At 37.3% G+C, this 21,324-nt stretch overlaps 1 protein-coding gene across 1 annotated transcript in view; it reads right to left on the reverse strand.

Moving 5' to 3' along the window:
• Positions 1 to 21,324, reverse strand: part of haus2 (HAUS augmin like complex subunit 2) — a 101,506-nt gene that overhangs the window by 55,114 nt on the left and 25,068 nt on the right. The window contains exon 4 of the mRNA XM_073040525.1: positions 5,261 to 5,330. Within this exon, the coding sequence (XP_072896626.1) occupies positions 5,261 to 5,330 (70 nt within the window). The remainder of the gene's footprint in view (positions 1 to 5,260; positions 5,331 to 21,324) is intronic.

Below are 21,324 nucleotides of genomic sequence, written 5' to 3' on the forward strand. Positions count from 1 at the left end.
GAATAAGAATAAGAAGAATAAGAATAAGAAGAAGAATAAGAATAATAAGAATAATAAGAAGAATAAGAAGAATAAGAATAATAAGAAGAAGAAGAATAAGAAGAAGAAGAAGAAGAAGAATAAGAATAAGAAGAAGAAGAAGAATAAGAAGAAGAAGAAGAAGAAGAAGAATAAGAATAAGAAGAATAAGAATAAGAATAAGAATGAGAAGAAGAATAAGAATAAGAAGAATAATAAGAATAATAAGAAGAATAAGAAGAATAAGAAGAATAAGAAGAAGAAGAATAAGAAGAAGAATAAGAAGAATAAGAAGAATAAGAAGAAGAAGAAGAAGAAGCAGGCGTTCAAACTAAAGGAATTAGAGGTGAAACGGGGTCATGAGCTCCAGTTAAAGCAGCTGGAAGCAGCTGAGAAAGAGAAACAAAGGAACCATGAGTTGGAGCTGGACAGGCGAAGGCAAGAGCGAAGAGCTCAAGGGGAGAGAGAGGAGGGGTTTGATGTTAGTCGGGCGTTGAGGTTGGTCCCCCCGTTCGAGGAGACGGATGTTGATAGTTATTTCTTGCTTTTTGAAAAGGTGGCAGTGAATCAGAAGTGGCCCAGAGAGCAGTGGGTGGCGTTGTTACAAAGTGTGTTACGAGGGAAAGCACAGCGGGCATATGCAGCGTTGCCCCCGGAAGGGGAAGGGAATTATGACCAAGTAAAGGAGGCCATTCTCCAAGGTTACGAGTTAGTACCTGAAGCGTATAGACAAAGGTTCTGAAATTTAAGGAAAGGGTGGAATCAAACGTATACCGAGCTAGCCCATGAGAAGGGTGTGCTCTTGGACCGTTGGTGCACCGCGGAAAAGGTGGCTGAGAATTATGGGCGTCTCAGGGAGTTATTTTTGATTGAGGAATTTAAAGGTTGTGTTCCGGAAGAGATCCGGATGTATTTGAATGAGAGGACGAATCAGTCCATCTCAGAAATTGCTAGGTTCGCAGATGAATATGCCCTAACCCACAAGACAAAGTTTTCCTCGCCAAAAAGTTACCAGAGAGACCGTGGGAACGGTAGAGAAAGCCCGCCGGCTGAGGCGGAGATCCCGCTGGGAGCTAGTGGTAAAATTGAGGAGGAGAGGCAAGACGGCAGGAGAGGTCCTGGCTTGACCTGTTTTAATTGTGGAAAGGTGGGTCATATTGCATCTAAATGCTTTGCTCCGAGAAAGGAGCCAGAGAGAGGGAGAGCAGCGATCCCTATCGGGTGTGCAGTGGTAATCAGAAAATCGGCAAGAGGGTCCCGGGGAGCAGAGAGCGCGAGGGGTCGGAGATTTATCTGTCACACGGAACCGTGTCTGTGAGGAAGGGGGACCCGCCAATTCCCGTACGGATTTGGAGAGACACAGGGGCGGAGCTATCATTAATTAGCCGTAACGTATTACAATTTGGACCTCCGACGGGCGAGGTAACCCTGAGAGGAATAGGAAAATGGACAGAAAGGGTGTCTTTGCGTAGGGTCATTTTGGATTGTGAGCTGGTGTATGGATCAGTTGAAATGGGGGTGCCATCAGAATTCCTGAGAACTGACGTGGATGTCCTCCTTGGGAACGATTTAGCAGAAGGAAAAGTTTGGTCGGCCATGACTATGACCCGCCGACCGGTGCGTGTTGAGGCCTCGCCCATAGAGTCCCCAAGCTATCCCGCATGCGTGGACACTTGCAGCCTGTCGAGAGCGGCAGCTGAGAACGGGAGCAGTTTAAAATTGGCCCGTTTTGATTTGGCCCAGACTTCTTTACCGACCCTGTGCCACGAGGGTTTCGAGGGAGGTAAAACGAGGAATAGTAACGTAAAAGGGGGTAAGGTAGATCCACCCTTAGCGAAGAAAAAGGTCCTAGAAGTAGGAAATAAAGATGAGAAACAGATAAAGCTGTTAAAAGGTCCAGGGTTGGACATGGATGATTCTAAAGGTGTTCCCGATAATGAAATGAGGGCAATCCTAGATGTAAAGGATACCATTACCTTTAAGAAGTCTGCTGGGTTGGCAGATGAGGTTGTTTCAGCCCGCGGGGTTGAGTTTACTCCGGAAGTGAGTTGCCCAGAGAGTAACTGGGAGGATCAGAGGAATTTAGAATTTGAAAAGGGTACGGGTATTGAAAGCCTGGAAGAGGCCAATGCCCCGTTTGAGTGTGTCCAAGATGGGGATGCACGTGGTCCTAAACCTAGTCACGGAGCTCAGAAAAAGTCTGAGGTATTTGACTCAGCTGGACGAGATGGCCGTCCTTTTGGATCAGATAGACTTGGTTCGGGGAAAAAGGGGTTAACCCTGGGAAGTGTGAGTTCCCAGATGGTTGTGCTGAAGGGGGTGTTCAGAGTTAATGTGGAGTTTACAAATGGGGAGATAACTGTTGTTGTGGAGGAGAACGGTAAATCTGTAGTTCCCAAATCGAATGGGAAAAAGTTAAAGTCTAGATTGATGCCTGCGCATCGATTACAGGTTGATTTGGAATGTAAGGGTGCCTCACACGCTATTGTTCTTCAAGAAAGCGCTGTGAGGAAGCCGAAATTTAAATGCGGCCGGAGAAAAAGGTTCGAACTGAAACACATCAGCCTGCATGGTCTTGACAAAAGGGTTAACTACCTGTGTAGCATTAAAGAATTGGGTGGAAATTCCCATGATGGACTAGGTTGGGGACACGGAGTTAAGAGAATAACCCTCGTGGAAAGGAAAGGCGGGAGAGTACCTTGCCAAATTACTCAAGTTCCCCACGGAACCGGAAAAGAGGCGATGGTTAATAGAAAATGCCATTTTTAAACAGCAAAGCCGGTAAATAATAAAGACAACCCCTTTGGAGACCTGCCGGTGAAATAACACGACCGAAACAATTAGTATTTGCATAAACTTTTGTAGATGCACCTAAGCTAAGATCACACCTCCTTAGTTTTGTTGCTGAAGAAAATAAATAGGTGGTTATTGAGCTGAAGTTTGATGCTACAAGACTTTAGTACGGGACATGATGTTAAGATATTAAAGAAAGGGGCACTGTAATTGTTACCTGTTTAGATACTGACTTGAATGTATAACGGTAGTACTCTGTGAAGAGAAAAGCTTGTGTAGTATGTTAGATTCCAAAAATCCTGTACGACTCTGTACCAACTTGTTTTTAACCGCTGGTAAAAAACTTTTAAGAGGGGAGGTGTTATGACCCCAGCCCCCTCCTTTGTGAGAATCGCAAGAGAGAGAGGCCTTACGGTTTGGAATATGGTCTGGCCTCTCAGCAAGACAAAAGCCACGGACATGGCCATTGTCTTGGGAGACACCTTTGTGGAATAAGGGACTGGACTATGTGCAAACCCTCAGGGCAACATGGGCTGGGTGATGGCAGAAAGATTGCCTCACCCCCACCCTGATTGACATCTACAACCCTGTCAGTCCAGATAAAAGGTGGACTGCCGAGGCGGGGCCTCAGACGCACCAAGGAGACACACGAAGAAGACACAACAGCGCTTCCCGTCGGAGCGGGAAGCCATTTTGAAGGAAGCCACGTGCGTTAGATTCCGGATCGGGAGTCTGTGGCCGAAACCAAAGGAAAACTGTTTTAACTAGCAACAGGGATTTGCTTCGCAAAGACGACGGGCAAGTGTTCCTTCTTTCTCACCACTCTCTCTCTCCAACACGTGAAATGCCAGCGGTTCCCAAAACGGGAAAGCCTGCAGGTTTTGAGTGACTCTTATATTCCATTGGACTCAGTATTATCCCCTAGACAACGATAGAGCTTATTTCTGATTGATTATTACTATACCTGTGCTTTAGATTGAGTTTTGACGATGTATATGATCTGAATGTTTTGTATTAACCATACGTTTGTGCCCCTTTATAAATAAAAACGTTTGAAAATAGTACCATCAGACTTCAGCGGACCTCTATATCTTTGCTGGTAAGTCACCCGGTTACTGGGAACATAACACTCTATAAATGTGACAGCAATAAATCCATTTGCCAAAAGTAGATACAACACTTCTTCTTTGCCACCATCCAGGGACCCAAACTGACTTTTCAGGTGAAGTAGTGAAGTTAATTTCCACTAGCACTCTGCACTCAGTGTTCACAATGTTGCCTCCTCTACATTCACTGATCACTTCACAAAGCACCGGGACTCAGTCTGTGCCACTTTAATTCTCCATTCCACTCACTCTCTACTCTCTGTCAATGATCTCCTGGACCGGACCAAAGCCTCCAAGAATTGAACTCCAGAACTGGACATTTTTACCTGCCATTGTTTTGAGTCACAACACAGAAGCAGACCCTTTGGCCCACTCAGCTTGTGCTAACCATCAACTGCCCATTCACACCAATTCCATTTTATATTCACCCCATATTCTTACCAGTTTCCCCAGATCCTACCCTTCACCCATACGCTGGGGTTAATTTATTTACGAACTTCTTTGGGAGGAAATGGAAATATCTGGCAAAAACCCATGCAGTCACAAATCCACGCAGCCAGCACCTGAGGTCAGCATCCTCTTGGGTCAGTCAAACTGCCTCAGGTTTCTGGATCCATTTGGCTCAGTTTTTCTTTTTCCTATTTGTACAATCTGGCTAGTTGGACATGTCTGAAAGCATGTTACACTGACTAACTGCTTCATTCAGTCTTACTCAATAAAAGACATTCCATTAGTTATACCTATTCTAGATGCCACCCCAATTTGTTCCTGAAAATTCACTTGTTCTCATTCCCAGACCTCAAATGTTAATAATCTACTAGTGGAACTTAGTGGGGCTAGCAGCATCTGTAAAAGGTAAAGAAATTGATTATGTTTTGGGTTGAAATCCTGCATGATGTGTCTGTCTCCTGAAATGCTAACCATCTATCTCTCTCTTTCTTTCTCCACAGACACCACCTGATTTGCTGATAGGAAAGCAATCTGATTTGTTTTGTTTTTATAATGGATTACAAGTTCTTCAATTTTATGCCTAGACGCTTTAAACAATTTCTTATGAAGTTAGGCAAGCAGGTGTTGAAATTGCAGTGAAATTTGTACGTGGTGAGAAGCCATGGCAGAGGCCAGCATTTCACTGAACCCGGCCTACTGAGTTCCTCCAGCACTGTTGCTTGGATTTCCAGCATCTGCACATTTTCTAATGCTTCACTGAAAGTTTCCATCTCCTTCTGGAAGTCACCATGATACACTGTGTGTATGAAATTCCAATCACATGAAAGAATATAAGTGAGGCATAAGTTCCATTGAATATTTAACAGACCCAGAACCAAGTGAGACACACTTACCCAGACACTTGGGGTGCGTAATGTCTGCTGTCTTATTCTGCAGCTGCAACAACTTTATGTCCAGAGATTTCTGATGGCCAAGTGAAATGTAGAAACATTATTAGAATGTAGCCGAGAGTCATCAAATAGTTTGCAGTGTGGTGACACTCCCAACCCTAAACACCAGCCCCTACGGTGCTCCATTAGTCTTTGTTGGGTAAGGAGCCTTAAGTCAGGCTGGTGGTCTATAACAGTACCCCTCGCTCCATCAGCCTGCTATTCAACACCGTTTGTCTGAATGTGTGAATTGTACAAGGACAAGGTTGATGCCCCCTTCCACAACATCCATCCTCCTTGTGCTCAAATGAGGTATGTCACTCAGATTGCCCCTGAAGTGTAGACAGGTACCATGTCTATCCAGAGTTTTTTTAAAGAACTGCATCAGACAATAGGAAAGCAGATTGATTAAAGGAATATTAATAATATGACTACACTGTGGAGATACCGGCTCATCAACTGCTTCCAACATTTTGCATTTCTATAGCACCTATCACCACCTCAATGCACTTGAGACTGTAGATGCTGGAAATCTTCAGCAACATGTAAAGGAGCCAGAGGCATTCAGTGCCTAAGGCCACATCTATGGAGGGCCATGAACATAGTTAACATTTCAGTTTGAAACCCTTCATCAGAATTGGAAAGAAAGAGGGGAGTTAGCCAATATACAAAGACAGGTGGGAAGGGGGAGGTGTGGAATCAGAGAGCTGCATTAATTACAGAACTCCCCAGAATCTTCTTTGAGGGATACACATAGCTTACATAGATAGATAGATAGATAGATAGATACTTTATTCATCCCCATGGGGAAATCCAACTTTTTTTCCAATGTCCCATACACTTGTTGTAGCAAAACTAATTACATACAATACTTAACTCAGTAAAAAATATGATATGCATCTAAATCACTATCTCAAAAAGCATTAATAATAGCTTTTAAAAAGTTCTTAAGTCCTGGCGGTTGAATTGTAAAGCCTAATGGCATTGGGGAGTATTGACCTCTTCATCCTGTCTGAGGAGCATTGCATCGATAGTAACCTGTCGCTGAAACTGCTTCTCTGTCTCTGGATGGTGCTATGTAGAGGATGTTCAGAGTTTTCCATAATTGACCGTAGCCTACTCAGCGCCCTTCGCTCAGCTACCGATGTTAAACTCTCCAGTACTTTGCCCACGACAGAGCCCGCCTTCCTTACCAGTTTATTAAGACGTGAGGCGTCCCTCTTCTTAATGCTTCCTCCCCAACACGCCACCACAAAGAAGAGGGTGCTCTCCACAACTGACCTATATAGAACATCTTCAGCATCTCACTACAGACATTGAATGACGCATCTCCAATATAGAGACAAAGGAGATTTTGTTTAAAGTGTATTCAGGAGAACATTCGTGCCCAATACAACTCCAACTTCAAAGAGGACAGCATTGTTTGATTAGATTCTGGGAAATGACTTGGGCAAAGTGGAACTACCATCAGTGGGGAATCATGTAGGGACCAATGATCATAGTAGCTCAAGGTTTTGAATAGCTTTGCCAAAGGATGTAGACACTCCATATTGGAGAAAGACCAAACAAGAATCTTAGATTGACAATCAGAACTGTAATTAAAAAAAGAGATTCAGAAATTACCTCTCTGTAGAAACGTAACAATTAAAGCAAAGCTCCATGGATGACCAAAGACTTAAAAAGCAGGAAAGGCCAGATCAATGACCTATCAACAGTAATCAAATGCCTCATTGGCTGCCAACATTGAAGTAAAATAAGTAGAAATGCAAGGGGAAACCATGAGAGAAGATGAGCAACAAAGAAAAAGGAATCCAAAAATATTGTGTGGGCAAGTGACCATTAATGGGCAGCAAGAAGAGAGATGGAGTTAATGAGAGCTCAAAATGACCTGGGTAACAATGCACCCTCTGCGAGTCACACAAGCAAAGCCTTTATATAAACGTGTGAGGTTGGAATCTAAAGCAGCTCCCTGTAGATGTGGAGAGTGAGGGTTCCATTATGGCCTTAAAGAGGGAATTGGAGAAATATATGGCGAGGAAGTGTTTGCTGTAGAGAAATGGCAGACATAGTGGGTGGGTGGGGTGGAACTCTGTTCAGGTGGAGAACTGACACAGACATGAGCACTGAGTCGTCTTCTGGGCTGTAACCACTTTATGCTTCACCAAGGAAGAAAATGCTACAACAGCCTAAGGTAGATGTAAATATAATTGACAATAACCAAAAATCTTTTAGCTTTTCTCAAAGTAGTACATCAGCAATCCACACTTAGGATGTTCAGGCAAGACCACAAGACATAGGGGCAGAATTAGGCCATTCAGTCCATCAAATCTGCTCCACCATTCCATGATGGTTGATCTCAGATCCCACTCAACCCTATACACCTGCCTTCTTGTCATGTCCTTTGATACCCTGACCGATCAGGAAACTATCAACTTCTGCCTTAAACATATGCATGGACTTGGCCTCCACCGCAGTCTGTGGCAGAGCATTCCACAGATTCATCATTATCTGGTTTAAAGTAAATCCTCTGTACCTCTGTTCTAAGAGGCCACCCCTCAATTTTGAGGCTGTGCCCTCTAGTTCTGGATACCCCCACCATAGGAAACATCCTCTCCACATCCACCCTATCTAGTCCTTTCAAGATTCAGTTGGTTTTAATGAGCTCTCCCCACATTCTTCTAAATTCCAGTGAGTACAGGCCCAAAGCTGCCAAACGCTCCTCATAGGTTAACCTATTTGTTCTCGGAATCATCTCATGAACCTCGTCTGGATGCTCACCAATGACAACACATACCTTCTGAGATGTGGGGCCCAAAACTGTTGACAATACTCCAAGTGTGGCCTAACTAGTGTCTTATAAAGACACATTATCTCTCTGCTTTTATATTCTATTCCCCTTGAAATAAATGCCAACATTGCATTTACCTTCTTTACCACAGACTCAACCTATATATTAACCTTCTGGGAGTCTTGCACAAGGGCTCCTAAGTCCCTCTGATGTTTGAATTTTCTCCCCATTTAGGTAATAGTCTGCACTATTGTTCCTTTTACCAAAATGCAATATCATACATTTCCCAACACTGTATTCCACCTGCCACTTTTTTGCCTATTCTTCCAATTTGTCTGTCCTGCTGCAATCGCATTGCTTCATCAGCACTACCAACCCCTCCACCCCCCTCCACCTATCTTCATATCATCTGCAAACTTTACCACAAAGCCATCAGTTCCATTACCTAAATCATTGAGAAACAATGTGAAAAGTAGCAGTTGCAATACTGACCCCTGAGGAACACCACTAGTCACTGGCAGCCAACCAGAAAAGGCCCCTTTTATTCCCATTCACTGTCTCATGCCTGTCAGCCATTCCTCTATTCATGCCAGTATCTTTCCTGTAACACCATAAGATTGTAGCTTGTTATGCAGTCTTTTGTGAAGCACCTTACAAAATACCTTCTGAAAATTCAAATAAATGACATCCACTGCCTCTCCTTTGTCAACCATGCTTGCTTCTTCCTTGAAGAACTAACAGATTCGTCAGGCAAGATTTCTCTTTACAGAAACCATGCTGACTTTGATTTATTTTATCATTAGTCTCCAAGTACCTCAAAACCTCATCCTTAATAATAGATTCCGACACTTTCCCAACCACTGAGGTTAAGCTAACCTGCCTATAATTTCCTTCTTTTGCCTTCCTCTCTTCTTAAAGAGTGGAGTGACTTTGCGATCTTCCAATCCTCTTGGGCCATGCCAGAATCAAGTGATTCTTGAAAGATCATGACCAATGCATTCGTTATCCCTTCCACAACCTCTCTCAGGACTCTGGGATATAGTCCATCTGGTCCAGGTGACTTATCCACTTTAAGACCTTTGAGTTTGCCTAGCACTTTTTCCTTTGTTTTAGCAATGGCACTCACTCATGGACCACTGACACACTACATGTGTCTTCCACAGTGAAGACAGATGCAAAGTACCCATTATATTCATCTGCCATTTCTTTGTCCCCATTACTACCTCAGCAGAATCATTTTCCAGTGGTCCAATATCAACTCTCACCTCCCTTTCACTCTTTACAGAACTGAAAAAAAAAGACTTTTGGTATCCTACTTTATATTATTGGCCTTATTTCATCTTTTCCTTTCTTATGACTTTTTTAGTTGTATTTTGTTAAATTTTAAAAGCTTCCCAATCTCCAACTTCCCACTCACTTTTGCTTCCTTATATGGCCTTTCCTCGGCAAGCGAAAAGCCAGTACAGTCAGATTTGTTAAAGGCAAACTGTTGTTTGACAGGGTGGGGGAAAAGTACACAGCAAAATCTGAAAGTCTACAATATGATCAAGGATTATAATGGATTTCAAGAAGATGTATTGTAGATAGGTTGGTGGAATATGCAGCTTAAATGCAAAGTGTTTCACAGAAGAATAAGAATAGCCACTGTCTCAGGAAAGCAGCATCTATCACCCAGGGCTCCCTACTATCCACGGCATGCTCTCTTCTTGATGCTGCCATTTGGAAGAAGCTACAGAAGCCTCAGGACCCATACCACCAGCTTCAGGAACAGTTATTACCCCTTAACATTCAGGCTCTTGAACTTCACTCAACTCCACTCACCTCATCACTGAAACATTCCCACAACTTATGGACTCACTTTCAAGGATTCTTCATCTCATGTTCTTGATATTTATTTACTATTTTTTTCTTTTGTATTTTCAGATGGTTGTCTTTTGCACATTGGTTGTTTGTTTGTTGGGCGCAGTCTTTCATTGATTCTATTATATTTCTTAGATTTACTGAGTATGCCCACATGAAAACTTATCCCAGGGTTCTATACAGTGACAGGGCTGGTGGCCCCCCACCCTACAGGACAGCCTATCATCGGCAGGTCCTGAGATTGAAGTTCCGGAATCTCCATTTTGTAGCATATGGAGTAAGTCACATTCCTAGCGGCTCTCTCTTTTAATATATTTTATATCCCGCTAACAGATCCCTTTTAGCTTTGATGATTTATTACTTCTACTGAAGGATTTACGACTTAATTACAATGGCCGAAAAAAGTCGTTCTAGTATTGAACTGAGAAGCGGCAAGACTTTTCCTGAAATGGAGCAAACGGAACAAACCAAGAAAACGGAGGAATCTGTTACACTAGCAGAAATATTTTCTTCAATACAAGACATGAAATCGGAATTCGGATCGCTTAATATTAAAATTGATAAGCTGGCTGGTTCAAACGGGAAGCTTGAAAAAGCTATGTCTACGATTCAAGACTCTTTGAAAAACTTGGACTCTCAACTTCAAACACTTCAGCAGACTACAACCCGAATTGAGAATGAGCATGATCTATTCAAGCAAACTATTAAAGATCAAGGAATGAAGATATCTTCAATGGAAAAGAAAATCAATGAAATTACCTCGGAACTATCTAAAACAAAGAAAAGAATGGTTGATTTAGATAGTAGAGGGTGTCGGCAGAATCAGCGTATTCTGGGATTGCCTGAAAATACTGAAGCTGGCGATTTGTTAAAATTCTTTTCAGATATGTTGTACTCACTTTTCAACGAGATTCTTAAAGCTAGCCCCTTAATTGACAAGAGCTCACAGAATTCCATTTTCTTGGCGTTCATCCGAATTACATCCTCAAGCAGTTGTATTTTCTTTGCATTATTATGCGACTAAAGAAGCTATTCTTCGAGAAGCCAGAAAGAAGCGGAAATTATTCTTTAATTCAACACAGATTCGTATAGTCGAAGACTATCCTCCCGAAATCTTTGCCGAAAGAAAGAAATATCGAGAAGTTATGAGTGAAATGTATAAATTAGATTTAAATCTTCACTTTCCAGCAAAGCTGATAATTTTTCCTGAAAAATCTCAGTCACTGAGAATCAACTCTCCTCAGGAGGGATGGGAGTATATTAAAAACCTTAAAGCCTACTGAATATTAAAGCTATTCCGATTAATCAATAGGCAATTTTGAAGTATTTGCTGTATGAGTTGTTTATGAATCTTCTGAGTTAAGTACATTCTATACCTTTTCATCCTTTAGTGGCTGATTTAATTTTTTTTACCTTATTAATAATTAGTACATATATAACTGTTTTGTAGGGAACCTTTATAGTATTGTACTTTAATGGTCCGTGTAGGACCTGTTGTGTATTAATCTTTTTATTTGTTTCAATAGTTATAGTTTTAGGTCTGTTTTATATATATGTATATATATACTCATTTACTTTTTTTCGAGAGAAAGAATATTGTTTGTAATATTATTTGCTCGGATTTATTCCTTTTTTTGAATATGTGTTTAAGCTACTTTAGCTAATTCTAAGATGGCCGTTGTTGATTATGTTTGTATTAATGTTAGACATAACATTATAGTAGTTGAATTATGTTTGTGCCTTTTATTATGGCTATTTTCCGTGGGATTTTTGCTTTTTTTTATTATACGGAGCTGCAAGATGGAGAACAGGGTTAAGGGTTATTAGTTAGCATGGGATCAACCTATCGATTCCTTAATTCTTATCTTTTGGGTAGCGGGGTCTATTAAAGTAGGTTCTTTTCTTGATTGGGCAGTTCTTTTGATGGATTTCTCTTTCGTAAATGCGTCACTCCTTCTGGTTGTACCTGCGCCTTTTGGTTTAATCTGTACTTGCGTAACATTTCTTTTATATAATATTAAATTCAATTTTAAACATGGATGTTAATAAAATCAATATAATATCTTGGAATTGGAACGGTGTCAATCACCCCATTAAGCGTAAAAAGATTTTAAAGAAATTAAAAACACTTAATGCAGATATTATTTTTGCACAAGAAAATCATTAAAAAAACAGGATGAGGACAGGTTTTTCCGCTTCTGGAAAGGACCTCTATTTCACTCGCTGTCGGATAGTAAAATAAGAGGCGTTTCTATATTTCTTAGCCCTAAAATCCCTTTTAATACTACTACTGATACGATTGGAAGATATTTAATGAGGTCTCAAGATGGCGCTCATGGAGTAAACCGCTTTTAGGCTTTGCTCCAAACCTTTTATGTTTTTTTAACCTACAAACGCCCCTTAAAGGATCTTTTTATACTTATTCTAAAGGGGTCTAAACATACAGAACTTTTCTTTTTAACTATTTGAATTATTCTCAACTTGCTGAAATGTCTAGAGCAAAAGAATCGAAACAGACGAAAGAACCGATAACTTTAGAATCAATTGTGAAGCTTATAGAAGACAAATTTGAACAACTGGAGAGAAAAATAACCGTAAAGTTTTCTCAGTTTGATGAACGTTTGAAACTAGTTGAAGATAAGTTCCAGACACTTTCACTGGAATCACAAAAACAACAAGCAAGTATTTTGGCTCTTGACGAAACCGCTCGCAAGAAGGATCGTATAACTGAAAAAATACAAGAAGAGCAAACTTCGACTTTTCAACAGATGGATCATTATAAAGTTAAAATTACTGATTTGGAAAATCGCTCTCGAAGACAAAATCTTCGATTAATTGGGATTCCGGAAAAATTTGAGAGCGGTGATCTTACCGTTTTTTTCTCTAAATTTCTAATGGATGTCTTGGGTCCAGAGGTACTGGACTCTTCCCCGGTAATCGATCGGGCACACCGTGTCTCCAGTTTTCGGTCGGATTCAAGTTTGAAACCACGACATGTAATTCTTCGGATCCATTACCCTCATACCAAAGAAAGTTTGATTCGGGCGGCTCGAAAAAAAGGGATGATCAGCCATCAAGAGTTTAAATTTCGCATTCTGGAAGACTATAGCCCTGAGGTCTTAAAGGCAAGAATGGCTTTTAGATCGGTTATGTCGAAATTTCACCAGAAAGGCTGCAAGCAAGCGCTGTTATTTCCAGCACACTTGAGAGTTACTCTCGATGACGGATCTTTTCGGCTGTTTAAATCTCCAGCGGATGCTCAAAATTTCCTGGAACAATGACATTCTATCGGGCTGACTAATGTAATTTAGCCTATAGATTTGGATCTGTTACAGAATGATGTTTGGGTTTTTTTTTGGGTAAGGCTTACATGTATTTCTTGTATACGGTTAAAGCTCTTTTTGCTCGGTTCATTTTGACTTTTTTATTTTTCCATATTATTAATCTATCAGCGTTGAAAATAACTTATTAGGGTTTTTTTTCTCCTTTTTGCTTTTCTTTTTAAGCTGATATACGCTTTTTTATATTCTTAACATTTAAATGTTAAGATTTAAAAAAAAATAAAATGTCGTTTCTTCTTCCCGGCAGACTTCAGTGCTTGGAACGTCATATCTGTTTAGAGGTGTTTGAAAGTTTTAAACTTTCATTTAAAATACCAATCCAGTATTAGTCATCTATGGGTTTTATCGTTTTAATTCTTTTTTAACCCTTTTGTTTATATACATTTATAATACTAATTTTATACTTTAACTCTTGTTATACCAACCCTCTCTTATAATGTGGGTTGTTTGTATTTTTTACAATGATATTCTATCGGGCTGACTAATGTAATTTAGCCTATAGATTTGGATCTGTTACAGAATGATGTTTGGGGGTTTTTTTTTGGGTATGGCTTACATGTATTTCTTATATACGGTTAAAGCTCTTTTTGCTCGGTTCATTTTGACTTTATTATTTTTCCATATTATTAATCTATTAGCATTGAAAATAACTTATTAGGGATTTTTTTCCCCCCTTTTTGCTTTTCTTTTTAAGCTGATATACGCTTTTTTGTACTCTTGGCATTTGAATGTTGAGATTTTAAAAAAAATGTCGTTTCTTCTTCCCGGCAGACTTTAGTGCTGGGAACGTCATATTTGTTTTGATGTGTTTGAAAGTTTTAAACTTTCATTTAAAATACCAATCCAGTATTAGTCATCTATGGGTGTTATCGTTTTAATTCTTTTTTAACCCTTTTGTTTATATACATTTATAATACTAATTTTATATTTTAACTTTTATTATACCAACCCTCTCTTATAATGTGGGTTGTTTGTATTTTTTTTAACTTTGTTGCGTCTGAGTTGCCGTCTTGAGACACGGGGGTAATTTTAGTATTAGACTGCTTGCTTGCCTCTTTTTGGCTTTTTTCCTGGGGTTTTGAGGGTGGAGGGAGGGGGATTTTTCTTTTTTCTTTTCTTTTTGCTTGCTTTCTGCTTAGTTTTATTTCATGGGCTTATATGAAACTACAAAAATGGTCGCAGTGCTGTGACTTCCGGTTTCTCCTTGAACTCACTTCCTTCTTCCGGGTTCATGAGTTCACTTTTTTTTTCAAACTTATGTGTTAATTGTAATAGATATTGTCAATATGGATAGGACTATTAACTATGTTTCTTGGAATACTAATGGTTTAAATCATCCGATCAAATGGAAAAAAATATTCAAAGTATTCCATAGAATGAATGCTAATGTTATTTTTGTACAAGAGACTCATGTAAGGAAGGTGGATAGTCAACGGTTGTTTAGGTTTTGGAAGGACCAACAGTATCACTCAAATTCGCAAGCCAAAGTGAGAGGTGTTTCTATTTTTATAGATTCATCAACTTCTTTTATACATCATGAAACAATTTCAGATCCGCAAGGTAGATTTTTGCTTATTACTGGTCTACTTTTTAATCAAAAAGTTGTTTTAGTTAATGTGTATGCTCCAAATACTGATTGTCCTGAATTTTTTAAATGTTTATTTACATCCTTTCCTAATTTGAATCAATATAGATTGATAATGGGTGGGGATTTTAACTGTTGTTTAAACCCTTTGATGGATAGATCCAAGCCCACCCAAACTCTTCCGAATAAATCGGCTTCTCTTATTAACTCTTTTATGATTGATTCAGCTATTTGTGAAATTTGGCACTTTTTACACCCTAACGACAAAGAGTTTTCATATTTTTCCCATGTTTACCATAATTACTCAAGAATTGATTACTTTTTCATTGATCACCATTTACTTACAGATGTTATGGATTGTAAATATGATTCTATTACCATATCTGATCATGCACCTTTGAAGTTATCTATTAAGATGACGGATTCATCTATTAATACTAAAGGTTGGAGGTTCAATCCTGTTTTACTGCAGGATCCTGAATTTGTCAACTTTATTAAACAGCAAATTGAATTGTTTTTCTTAACAAATTTTACAGCAGAGATCTCTAGTGGAACTTTGTGGGATACTTTTAAGTCATATATTCGTGGACAGATTATTTCATATTCTGCTGGAGTTAGGAAACGAACTAATTCTAAAATATTAATACTAGTTGATAAAATTAAAGCAATTGGCAAGATTTATTCAATGACCCCTAGCAAAGAACTTTATAAAGAAAGAGTGGAACTTCAAATGGAGCATAGCTTACTATTATCCTCTTTGACTGAAAGTCAGTTAATTAAATCAAAAGCCCAATTCTATATATATGGAGATAAGTCTGGTAAATTACTAGCTAATCAATTGAAAATTGTTTCAGATAAACGACAGATTACTAGGATTCGTAAACAAGATGGTACTTTGACGATTGATCACAAAGAGATAAATAAAGCCTTTCAAGATTTTTATAATTCCTTATATCAATCAGAATGTACTAAGGACTCTTCTATAATAAATGAATTTTTAAGGAAATTGAATATTCCAAAAGTAACTGTTGAGGATAGTGTATTTTTGGATACACCTATTACGGAGTCTGAAATTGAAAAGGCTATTTTTTCAATGAATTCGGGTAAAGCTTCTGGTCCAGATGGTTTTTCTACAGAATTTTTAAAATCTTTTTCTTCCATACTTTCTCCTTGGCTTTGTAAAATTTTTAAAGATGCATTAAGTATAGGTAAACTACCACAATCTTTTTATGAAGCTTCTGTTTCTTTAATTCTTAAAAAAGATAAAGACCCTACTGAATGCGCATCCTATCGGCCTATATCCTTGTTGAATACGGATTTTAAGATTTTTAGTAAAATTTTGGCTATTAGATTAGAAAATATATTACCTCGAATTATTTCTGAAGATCAGACTGGATTTATTAAAAACCGCTATTCATCTTTTAACATTAGAAAATTAATTAATATTATTTATACCTCTTCATCTAAAATACCAGAATGCGTCATTTCTTTAGATGCCGAAAAAGCATTTGATAGAGTCGAATGGCCATATTTATTTAATACAATGCAACATTTTAATTTTAGTTCAAAATTTATATCATGGATTAAATTAATATACCATAAACCCCTAGCTTCGGTTTTTACCAATAATCAAAGATCACCTTCTTTTCAGCTATTTCGTGGTACAAGGCAAGGTTGTCCTTTAAGTCCTTTATTATTTGACATTGCTTTAGAACCCTTGGCTATAGCTATTCGTGAATCACCCAATATTTTCGGTATTACCCGTGGGGAGACGACGTATAAGGTATCATTATATGCGGATGACTTGTTATTATATATATCTGACCCTGAAAGATCTATTCCTGCTATTTCTTCTTTGCTCGCTCAATTTAGTAACTTTTCTGGTTATAAATTGAATTTTAATAAGAGTGAACTATTTCCATTAAATATGCAAGTTCCAATTTATAATCATGTACCATATAGAATTGTTACAGATTATTTTACTTATTTAGGTATTAAAATTACTAAAAAACAAAGATTTATTTAAAATTAATTTTCTACCTTTAATTGATCAAATTAAGCAACTTGCTAATAGATGGTCTCCATTATCTTTGTCTTTGGTAGGCAGAGTTAATGCCATTAAGATGATGATACTACCTAAATTTTTATATTTATTTCAAGCATTACCAATTTTTATTCCTAAATCTTTTTTTGATATGGTTGACTCTAAAATATCTTCTTATTTGTGGCAGAACAAAAATCCTAGACTAGGCAAAAAATATTTACAGAAGCCTAAGAAGGAGGGCGGCTTGGCTCTACCAAACTTAAGATTTTACTATTGGGCAGTTAACATACGGTATTTAATATTCTGGACACAAGAATCGACTACAGCCGCTTGCCCACAATGGGTAAATTTGGAATGTAAATCGGTGCAAGATTTTTCATTGATCTCAATCTTAGGATCTTCACTTCCTTTTTCGTTAGTTAAAATGAATAAACAGATAACTAATCCCATAGTCAAGTATACATTACGAATTTGGTTTCAATTTCGTAAATTTTTTGGCTTGAATAAGTTTATGCTGTCATGTCCTATAGTATCTAACTACTTCTTTCGGCCTTCATCTATAGATCAAGCTTTTTTATTATGGAAAACAAAAGGTATAACATGTTTTCGTGATCTGTTTTTGGATGATAACATTATGTCCTTTGAACAGCTATCTAATAAATATAATTTACCTAAAACCCATTTTTTTAGATATTTGCAAGTCAGAAATTTTCTGTATAATGAATTAAAGTCTTTTTCGAAAGAATGTCCATTGGACATTACAGAAAGAATTTTAGCCCTCAATCCTTGTCAAAAGGGTTTAGTAGCTATCATTTATAATATGATTATGAGTGTATAGCCAGATGTATCAGAAAAAATTAAGAAGGAATGGCAAGAAGAATTGCATTGTCCTATATCTACTGAGCAATGGGAAAAAATTTTGTCATTGGTAAATTCGTCCTCTATTTGTGCTAAACATGCCCTAATACAATTTAAGGTTGTACATAGAGCTCACATGTCTAAAGATAAACTTGCTCGATTTTATTCTTATGTTAATTCAACTTGTGACAGATGTCATTCTGATGTTACTTCATTGACTCATATGTTTTGGTCTTGTCCTTGTTTACAAAATTATTGGAAAGATATTTTTAATATCATTTCAAGAGTTTTAAATATCAATTTCCAACCGCATCCTTTTACTGCAATTTTTGGTTTACCAATGATAGATAATAATCGTCTATCCGCTTCATCTCAACGACTGATTGCATTTGTTACATTAATGGCTAGAAGATCTATTTTATTGAATTGGAAAGAAATTAACCCGCCAACTGTATTTCAGTGATTTTCTCAAACTATTTCTTGTTTGAGTTGAGAAAAAATTAGAAGTGTGGTTTTTGATTCTTCAGTTAAATTTGACGAAACTTGGAGACCATTTATTCAACATTTTCATATGAGTTAAATGGTCTGATCCTAAACCTTACTGTTATTATCCTTAAGTATTTGGATGGAGGTTCGGAGTTATCGGCACTACTGTATGTATTTAACATTATGCAATTGCCCATGTTGGTTAGTTTTTTTTTAAAGTTTTCTTTTAGTTTTTTTGGGGGTTTTTTTTTCTCTCTTTTTCAATTCTTTTATATTAATACTATGAGTTTGGGAGGCTTTATATATTGATTATTACATATCTGATTGTCTGTTTAAACTATTAATTATGTACTCTCAAACGTTTTGTATTCATATTTCACTTATGTTTTTCTTAAAATTAATAAAAAGATTTAAAAAGAAAGAAAGAAAAAGATATTTAATTGTTACTGGTTTATTATGCGAGCAAAAGGTAGCTCTGGTGTGTGTATACGCACCTAATGTAGATAATTCTGATTTTTTTAAGAGACTTTTTTCTGAGTTACCGAATCTCAATGAATATAAGCTGATCATGGGTGGTGACTTTAATTGTTGCTTAAATCCGGCGATTGACAGGTCATCAACCAATCCGTCGCTTCCTAATAAAGCAGTAGCTTGTATTAACTCTTTTTTATTAGAATTTGGCCTCGTCGATATTTGGAGATATAAACACCCCAATGATAAAGATTTCTCTTTTTTCTCACACGTCCATCACAAGTATTCTCGAATTGATTACTTTTTTTTAGATACACGTCTGTTAAACTCTGTTGTTGAATGTGCATATGACATCATTGCGCTCTCAGATCACACACCTTTAAAGTTAACCCTTAAGCTTTCGGATAGATTTTTGAAAATCTCACAGTGGAGACTGAACCCCGTATTGTTACAGGATCCAGCTTTTGTTAATTTTATTAAGGAGTAAATTTCTATATTTTTTGAATTTAATACAACTGAAGGAATGTCAAATCTGGTTATATGGGACACATTGAAATTTTTTCTTAGGGGACAGATAATCTCATATTCAGCAGCCTTGAGAAAGAAAACTAAAGCGGAATTGTCAGTGCTTATTAATAAAATTAAACAGATAGATAAAGTGTATTCAGTTAAACCTACTGAAGACCTATATAAAGAAAGGGTCGAACTTCAATCACAGTATGATTTGCCTCTGACCTTTTCCATTGAACAGCAAATTTTTAAATCTAAAAGTTTATTTTATATACATGGGGAAAAATCTGCTAAACTTTTAGCGGGTCAGTTAAAGGCTAGGATGGTCAGAAGACACATTTTAAAAATTCGCCGACCAGATAAAACAGAAACTTTAGATCCTTATGAAATTAATAAGATATTTATGGACTTTTATTCTAATTTTTATAAATCTGAATTCTCTGATAGCACTATTATTATGAATAGATTTTTGCAAAGGTTAAACATACTTCAAATTTCGATTCAAGATGTTGATATGTTAGATGCACCTATTAAACAAGAGGAGATAGCCAAGACTATATCCTCTATTCAATTAGGTAAAGCTCCAGGACCTGATGGTTATACGGTAGAATTTTACAAGACCTTTCATGAAATGCTTATATCACATCTTCATCAAACGTTTGCTGATTTTACATCCTCTGGGAACCTTCCCAAAACTTTTTATGAGGCACTAATTTCATTGATTCCAAAAAAAGGAAAAGACCCACTGGAATGTGTATCCTATAGACCTATTTCTTTACTTAATGTAGATTTTTAAATCCTCTCTAAGATTCTAGCAAATAGGCTTGAGAATATCTTGCCTAATGTTATTTCAAACGATCAAACCGGATTTATAAAAAATAGGTACTCACATTTTAATATTTGAAGATTGTTAAATATCATTTATTTCCCTTCAGCCAAAGAATCTGAATGTATTGTATCTTTGGATGCAGAGAAAGCCTTTGATAGGGTGGAGTGGCCTTATCAATTTCAGGTTTTGAAGAGGTTTAATTTTGGTCCAGGATTTATTTCCTGGATTAAATTGATTTATCAGTTAGCTGCGGTTCTAACTAATAATCAAAAGTCTCCTTATTTTAGATTATATAGAGGTACCCGTCAGGGTTGTCCCCTCAGTCCTTTATTATTTAATTTGGCTTTAGAACCACTTGCTATTGCTCTTAGGGATTCTAATTCTGTGCAGGGTATTAGGAGAGGGGCTAAATTACATAAGGTTTTGTTATACGCGGATGATTTATTAGTTTACATTTCAAATCCTAGGAAATCTATTCCTTTTATGTTATCTATATTTATGGAATTTGGTATTTTTTTGGATATAAACTTAATTTACATAAAAGTGAATTATTTCCTATTAATAATTATTCTGATTATTATGATCAAATACCTTTTAATATTGCCAAAAACCATTTTACTTACCTTGGTATCAAAATTACTAAAAATTTTAAAGACCTATATAGGTATAATTTCTCCCCTTTAGTTGAATATTCTCAACAGGCGCTTTCTAAATAGTCACCTATGTCGATGTCATTGATAGGGCGAATAAATACTATAAAAATGGTTATTCTACCAAAATTTTTATATATATTTCAAGCAGTTCCCTCTTTCGTTCCAAAAACTTTTTTTGATAAAATAGATTCTCTGATTTTATCTTATGTTTGGAATAATAAAAGCTCTAGAGTGAATAAACTTTTATTGCAAAAATTTAAAAAAATGGAGGACTGGCTTTACCAAACTTCAGATTTTATTATCGGGCAATTAATATTCATTATATTATTTTTGGATTTATGATATAGACGACCAAGATCGCCTTTCATGGTTACAGCTGGAGGAAAATTCAGTAATGGGGTTTTCGTTAACTTCTTTATTAGGAGCTCCCCTTCCGTTTTCGTTCTCCAGAATAGGTAGATAAGCTCTCAACCCTATTGTTAAACATACTTAAAAAATTTGGTTTCAATTTCATAGATTTTTTGAATTAAATGATTTTCTACTTTCTAGTAATACTTATTCTAATTTCTTTTTTAAACCATCAACTTTGGATAAGGCTTTTTT

The sequence above is a fragment of the Hemitrygon akajei genome, chromosome 3 (assembly GCF_048418815.1).
Source record: "Hemitrygon akajei chromosome 3, sHemAka1.3, whole genome shotgun sequence".
Lineage (NCBI taxonomy): Eukaryota > Metazoa > Chordata > Chondrichthyes > Myliobatiformes > Dasyatidae > Hemitrygon > Hemitrygon akajei.